This window comes from Ipomoea triloba, chromosome 2 (genome assembly GCF_003576645.1).
Source record: "Ipomoea triloba cultivar NCNSP0323 chromosome 2, ASM357664v1".
Taxonomy (NCBI): domain Eukaryota; kingdom Viridiplantae; phylum Streptophyta; class Magnoliopsida; order Solanales; family Convolvulaceae; genus Ipomoea; species Ipomoea triloba.
The window spans coordinates 11,854,433-11,862,274 of NC_044917.1; the positions used below are offsets into that span (position 1 = coordinate 11,854,433).

The 7,842-nt window shown below is 33.1% G+C and overlaps 1 protein-coding gene across 1 annotated transcript; it reads right to left on the reverse strand.

The window, feature by feature from the left end:
* Nucleotides 1-969: 969 nt before the first annotated feature.
* Nucleotides 970-2,199, reverse strand: LOC116007638 (pectinesterase 1-like). The gene has a single exon (XM_031248363.1). The coding sequence runs from the start codon at nt 2,073-2,075 to the stop codon at nt 1,293-1,295; it is 783 nt and encodes a 260-aa protein (XP_031104223.1). The 5' UTR covers nt 2,076-2,199; the 3' UTR covers nt 970-1,292.
* Between the last annotated feature and the right edge of the window lie 5,643 nt (nt 2,200-7,842).

Genomic DNA, 7,842 nt, shown 5'->3' on the forward strand with positions numbered 1-7,842 from the left:
AGAGTATCTTTTCAGTATCAGTTCAACACAACTGCAGTTCCCTTTCAACACAAGTGCAGTTTCTTTTCGATATAACTGCAGTACCCAAAAATATGAAACTGTTATTAAATATCAGTTCAACACAACTGCAGTTCCCTTTGAACACAACTGCAGTTCATTTTCGATATAACTGCAGTTTCATTCGATAATATAAAAACAAATGTGAAGCAATATCTTTTGAGATGAACTGCAGTATCAGTTACGGAGCTTCGTTACGACTAACGGCCGCCGTTTCTCCCACTTACTAAAACGACATCGTTTTGTGACCATAGTCCACAATGCATTGTGGACCATGTCCCACCGTATAACGACTGCTTCACCCTAGCCTGGAATGCCCTTTACCTCAAGTTACATTTTATGTTATCCAATTAATTTAACTCGAGACTAATTTCTCTTCCCAAAAGAACTCAAGACTAATTTTTCTTCCCAAAAGGTTGAATCCCCAACCTCAAAAGTCCCTCACACCCTAGCTCGACAGAGTATTTGGGATGATGTAAATCATGACAATGATTTAAAGGTTGCTCTTACATAGCCGCTGGTAAGACTCGATCTCTAATCTTTCTTTCAAAACTTCACCATGTGACCAATTGAGTTGTCCATGCAAGTCACTAATTTCTCAACTTTACTTATGGTTGTCATTATGAGTTAATCTAGAATTACATTATAAACATAAGAAATCAGTGAAAGTCAAAGAACTTGTGGTCAAACGGCATAACTGTGACTCTTTCAAATGGGAGGTTACATGTCCTTGTGATACTACATAGAGTCAATAGTTTTGAAAAAAAAAAAAAAAAAAGAGAGATATCAATGAAAAAGTGAAATTATATTCAAAGTAAACAGATTCCTCACACCATCATTTGGTCCTATCTGTTGAACTACCGAATTCATGTAATTTAATCTTTTCACATGTTCTGTCGAGCACTCAAGCCAAAGTGTAAGCCCTTTGGGGTTGTAAATCGATCAATCCTTAAAAGAATCACTGAGTTCGTGATTTACATCTTATCATGTTCTATCGGGCCGAGGTGTGGGGTCCTTTGAGGTTGGATTAGATCAATCCTTGGGATTGCACATGTGTATGGTACAAAACCAAAATTTTACATTTTCACAAACCAAATGCACAAGCTTGCTTCTTCTATTCACTTACGCGTACGAGCATATATCTAAAATATAGAGATTGTACAAGACCAAAAAAAAAAAAAAAAAAAGGACAAGTCAATTCAATGCAAGAAACAGTCCAAAGAGCATCAATGGATTCAATGCTTTGGAACACCAAACTTCTCGTGAAGGCTTTGTAGTTTATTGAGAATCGCTAACGTGTTGCTCATGTACTCATTCGATTTGTGCACCCTCGTTTTGACCTCGCCTATCACCGTCGAATTCAACTCCTCCAACCCATTAAGACACGTGTCCTCATCCGTCATCGCCGCACTTATCCACGTCTGCATGCTGTTGATCTGGAAAGGCGTGAGGGCGATGGTGAGGTTCCCGGGACCCGAGTTCATAAACCCGGCCGACTCGTTGAGTTGACTCAGCGCGTCGTCGAACAGGCCATCGCAGTCCTCCAGAGCCGATCGGGCGGCGCGGTCGTTGAGATTCGCCATCAGGGACTTGGGGAGCGAGGACACGTTGGTCAATTCGTCAATGGCGACCCGCAGGGAGACGTTGAGGAAGTGTTCCGGGTCGGGTTTGGGCGGGGCGGGGAAGGGAGACATGGAAGCGAGGCAGGAGTCCGGATGCAGAGTCACGGCGCACACGGCGGCGAGTAGGTCGGCGGTGGAATTGGAGGAAACCGGCGGCGATGATGTCGATGGAGAATGATTCGGATTCGAATCTCCGCCGCGCTCCGAGTGGGAGCGGTGTACCAACGTGCCGACCACGGCGGCGACGATCACGGTGAGGAGGACGGCGAGGGAGACTGCGATGGCGATGCGGCTGCGGCGTGTCCGCGAGGCTTTGCGCTTAGAAACGGAGAGCTCATCTTCTTCTACGGGATTGACTACCACGCCATAGCCCTTGACGAAGTTTACAGGCCCCATTAAGCTTCTGGAATTCAGGTTTAGGGCTTCTCTCTCTAATGGAGGAATGGAATGGAAATTGGGGGAGATAAGGAGGTCATAAACAGGCAACAGCTAGCATACGAAAGTCGTAACTCGTAACCAGTAAGCGACGCATATTACCGACGTATTGTACACTAACTAAAAATAATTAATATTTGGCTTGGATTGACCCAACTGATATTTAATTGATGGGAAAAATTGTAATTTATGCACTTCCATACTATGCCAATTATCAATGTCACCCTTGAATTATTAGTGGTGTAAATATTGCCCATTAATTTTCAAAAAAGGTACATATATTGCCCTTCTCGTGGTGTAAATATTATCCCTTCTTTGGTACGGAAAGGGTAATATATGTACCGTTTTTTAAAATTGAGGGATAACATTTACACCACTAATATAATTGGCATATTATGAAGGAGCAAAAATTACAATTTTCCCTTAATTGAATATTAATAATTGATAAATGTAATAACTCAAAATAAAAGAAATTGAATGAAAGAAAAACAAAATGATTATGAGCTAGGCTAAGATTTATATTATTTAGTCAAATCTAGCTCAACCTATATTTTAATAAAGGTATCTAATGTGACTCGCATAAGATCGTAGTTGGACCAAGAGAATTTATAAGCCAAGGGGACCAATGACTCCCAATGACGATCGTCATAAAGAGATGGTAGAGATAGGGGATCAAGCTTCTTGTATTTGGAAGTGTACAAGATTTCTAGGGAACATGTAAAATTAAGTGACCAAGCTTCTTGTATTTGGAAGTGTGCAAGATTTATAGAGAACATGTAAAAATTAAGTAACGGATATCATTGTCAAAATAACACTATTAAGTGGAAAGAATAATCTTCAAAAAAAAAAGTGGAAAGAATAAGACAACCCTATAAAGGAAACGATTCAAACTTTTATGAAGGACCTCGGGTATCCTAAGAGCATCACCATCAGTGAAGCTTGAGAAAATAATGTCAGAGATTTAGCCATTTGACAAGAGAGAGAGTAAGAGAGAGATTGAAATGGGTTCATCTGCAAATGAGAGTTTATACAACAGTGTTTTCTGACAAAACTGACTAAGGCTGGGTCTCGTTGTGCGCATTTGGCGCACAGCTGGGCGCCCATACGGGTGCGTCAGGCGTGCCTGAGGCGCTCTTCTTTTTTTTTTTTTTTTTTTTTTCCTCCCCTCTCATTTTATCTTTCCTAGTCACACCTACAAAAACTCCTTAATAACCACACAAAAACTTCATTGATAAGGATGCTCTAAGGGAGATAAATTACTTAGTTAGGTGTCATTGACCTAACAATAGGGTCATAACTCTACTTTTGATTGGAAAAATAAATTAATTAATTAATTAAAGGAAAAAAATTGGTTGTGAGTCAAATTAAGATTTTTATTATTTGGTCTAATATAGAGCAACCCATATTTTAATCACGCTAATGAAAAATGTAATAATTTTGAACTATAGAAATTAAAGAAAAAAAATTAAATCTTTTTAACCATTTGAGTTCGGCAATTTATATCGTGGACCAGGATGCACAATGCATTGTGCACCCCGTACCAAAACGACGTCGTTTTGGTCATTTTAATTAATGGTTTGTTTTTTTTTTTTTTTTGAAAATTATGTTTCCCCTTTCAGCCGATCTGTGTATTTGTGTTAATATTCTGTGTATTCTTTGAAGACATTCTGTGTATTGTAGACTACGATTCTGTGTATTCATGTTAGGGGTACTTAAACATAGGTTGTGACGTGTTTTGTGTATTCGAATCTTAGGATGATGATTTCTGTGTAGTTGTATCAATATTCTGTGTATTCCCTCAAGTCATTCTGTGTATTCTAGACAAGAATTCTATGTATTCATGTTCATGGTACTTAAATACATGGATGATGTATTTGTGTATTTGGTGTTTTCATACTCTGTGTATTCTTTGAAGACATTGTGTATTGTAGACTACAATTTTGTGTATTCATGTTAGACTACTTAAACATAGGTTGTGACGTGTTTTGTGTATTTGAATGTTAGGAAAATGATTTTTGTGTAGTTGTGTCAATATTCTGTGTATTTACTCAAGTCATTCTGTGTATTCTAGATAAAAATTCTGTGTATTCTAGACAATGAATTCATTGAAGTCATTCGAGTCCGCGTCCACTAATATCTAAACTACGTCGTTTCAGACCGGGCCCACAATGCATTGTCGACATTGGTCCACGATATAACGATTGTTTGAGTTCTGGGTAGGACTAATATTTGTTTATTGTTTGACCTGACCCAACTCATATATAATTGGGCATTGATAAATGTAATAAATTTGAACAAAAGAAATTGTAGAAAAAAAAATATTATTTTTTGGATTGTGGTTTGTACCAAGATTTTTATTATTTGGTTTGGTCTAGCCTAACCCATATATTTAATTGGATTGTGGTATTGAGTATTGACTATTTGTGTTTCAGTAGGTTGAGAAAGTAGTTATGAGGTACTACATTGTACAGAGTCAGTAGTATTAAAAAAAATGGACATCGATAAATATAATAACTCTAAAGTTAAAATAATTGAAGAAAAAAATTAATTTTTAAAATTTTGTTGGCAATGAGTTAGATGACTTGGATCGTACCAAGATTTTTATTATTTAGCCCAGCCCGACCTAACTCATATTTTATTCAAACTGACTTAATCTGGTTCAAATAATAACCAAGAAGATAGTAAGCCAACTTGCCCATTTGACATTACTCAAAGGGGGAGACATTTTCTGCAAAAATGAGTTATTTTTTCTTTTATTAAAATGAATATTTTGTAATAATTTCACTTTCTTTTAATAGTCACACACTAAAAATTAAAAAAATAATTTTAAAAAGTCATTTTTCGAATTTCTAAATCGACCTTTAATTTAATTTTTCGAACAATGCAACTTGGCATGGTATTTTCCTACATAAACTTGATTACTTGAGAGAATTAAGAAACATGATAACTTAATAATAATAATAATAATAATAATAATAATAATTTCACTCCATCACAAAATTTTAAACAATTTAGCTGGGTAATAAAAGAAAGTATTTTTTTAATAGATCAGACACACTTCGACTGAGATTATATTTATATACATAGCATATAGGACAGGAGAAATACAAGTAATAATACACTATACAGGTAAACGGACAATTTTACCCTTTCATTTTACTTCAATTTAACCAAAATTTGACTAAATGATTAACATTGGAAAGAATTTGAAAGTCAAGGAACTTAAATTGTCCAAATTAAAAATCGGTGACTAATTTTGAAAAATCAACATAATCAGAGGATCATTGTTGGAATTAACTCCGACGCATATGACTGACTTATTGTAGATAAACTAAAAATAATTGCTCCATTTGGTCCATTTTGTATGTCGGGTTACTTCCATCCCATTTCAGGTTTCCTCAGTTTCATATTATATGTTAAGTTGGATTAACTAGACTTGATAAAAGTCATTTACTATTTATTCTCAAAAAAAAAAGTCATTTACTATTTAATTTTCATAATATTAAGTTAATTAGTATGTAGAATTTACGGAGTATATATTTAAAAATTATATTAAAATACTATTAAACACAAAAAAAAAATCAAATTTAAAAATTATAAGAAAATGTTAATAAAAATAAATAATTGATTTTACAACTGAACAGTAGATAGGACAGATAAAATGTGAGAGCGAAATAATATTTAATAAAGTATATATACATGCTTTTACAAATAAAGAACTTTAATTCAATTGAACCCGGCGTAATCGTCTTGCATAATCTTGATTCTTGAGATAGTTTCTTTTCATTTAAAAATCTTTTAGACTCCGTTTTGAAACCTAATAAATATTTTTTGAAAACTAATGTTTGGAAAAAAAAATTTGTTTTAAATTTTTTCTTTTAATAGACACAGTTTCATGAAAATCTGTTTACATTTTGTTTTTATAGATAAAAAAAAATCTGTTTACATATTTGCGTGTAGGGTTAGGAGTAAGCTAAATATTATTATTGGGAAAATAGCACTTTTTCCCCCTATGTTACATGCATATAGCATTTTTTCCCCCTGTGTTATTAAAGTGGCTATTTTTCCCCCTGAAATGTTAAATTGACATTTTTACCCTTAAAAACAATTATTTCATTTATTTTTCTTCTCCAACAAATTATTACTTATATTTATGGATGATCACGATTCGGTTCGAACCTAACCAAACATTGTTTTAGCAATCATACCGAAATAGTATGGACGGTTCTGGTTACGATTCAAAACTGAAAAAAATAAAATTAAATAATTGTTGAACCGTGAACTGGAACTGAACCACAATCATATATAGTGAAAATGATCAAACACTTATTTTGATAAATCGGTACAGTTCAATTTCAATTTCGATTTTGGACCGCCAATCAAAACTTATTTATTTATTTTTTTTAATTTTATTTCTTATTTAAAAATAGTCTAAATTCAACAATTATTTTATTTTATTTTTTCGGTTCTGAATCGTAACCATAACCGTCCATACTACTTAAGTTCAATTGCTACAGTGTTCGATTAGGTTCGTATCGAACCATGATCTTCCATACATATTAGTAATACTTGGTTGGAGAATAAAAATAAATGAAATAATTGTTTTAAGGGTAAAAGTGTCAATTTAACATTACAGGGGGAAAAACTACCACTTTTAAAATAACTGAGGGGGAAAAAGTGTCACTTTAATAACACAAGAAGAAAAAATGCTATATGCACATAACATAGGGGAAAAAAGTGCAATTTTCCCTATTATTATTCAGTATAAATTTCAGGAAGGATTTTGACTAAATTTTATTAATTTTTATCTTTGATTTTCAATTTGACTATAATTGGTCTATTGATTATTGATTTTATTTCAAATCTGATCATCTAATTAAATATTCGTTTAATAAGGTAAAATTGAAGAGTAAAAATATAAAAATTAACTAGCATAATCTCACCCTACATTTGTATATTTAAGGGGTTAGTTGAAACAAAAAAATATAATCGCATCAAATTTGGAGCAAAGATTTATCAGTAGCCCAGTTCAAATTGACTTATGGATCAGCCTATTCTTCACATTCCACTAATAATAATCCTAGTTTATGAAATTTATCAAATCTATTTTGTTCATCTCAATAACAAATCAATTTTTATATTTGTACCCTTAAATTTAATGTTTTTTAAATGGATATCAAATTTAAAACAAAATCAAGTAATTAAAAGATAATTTATAATTAAATTGAAAGAAAAATAATTAAAAATTAATAAAATGTCAAGTGAAGAAACCATTTTTAGGATTAATTCATTATTATTCCTATTTTGACTTTGAGAAAGTTCAATTTCTGGAGCCTCTTGATTCTTGAGTTGTGTTACACATTACTGTGTGCTTCTAGACTTCTAGTAATCCCACACACAAACAGATTTATCACGCAATCAATTTTTATTATTTTATTATTATCTGTGACTGTGAAAGTTAATCATATACGATAAATTATATATTGTGATAAATCGATAAAAGTTCATATTGAAAGTCCATTTTTAAGTAATATATCATCAAATAATAAGTTTTTAGTACATAATAATTAAACATTCAAAAAATTAATATCCGATGGATGCATTAAAAATGGATGTTAATGTACCCAATCAAAATAAACTTCCAAGGTGAACCCATGGTGGTCCTTGATCTTACAACGAGTCGGTCAACATTTTTAAAAGTCAAATTCATAATAAAACAACGGGCCAG

Excerpts from the sequence above, each read along its gene's own strand:
- LOC116007638 (XM_031248363.1), bottom strand. The coding sequence starts at position 2,075 with ATGGGGCCTGTAAACTTCGTCAAGGGCTATGGCGTGGTAGTCAATCCC.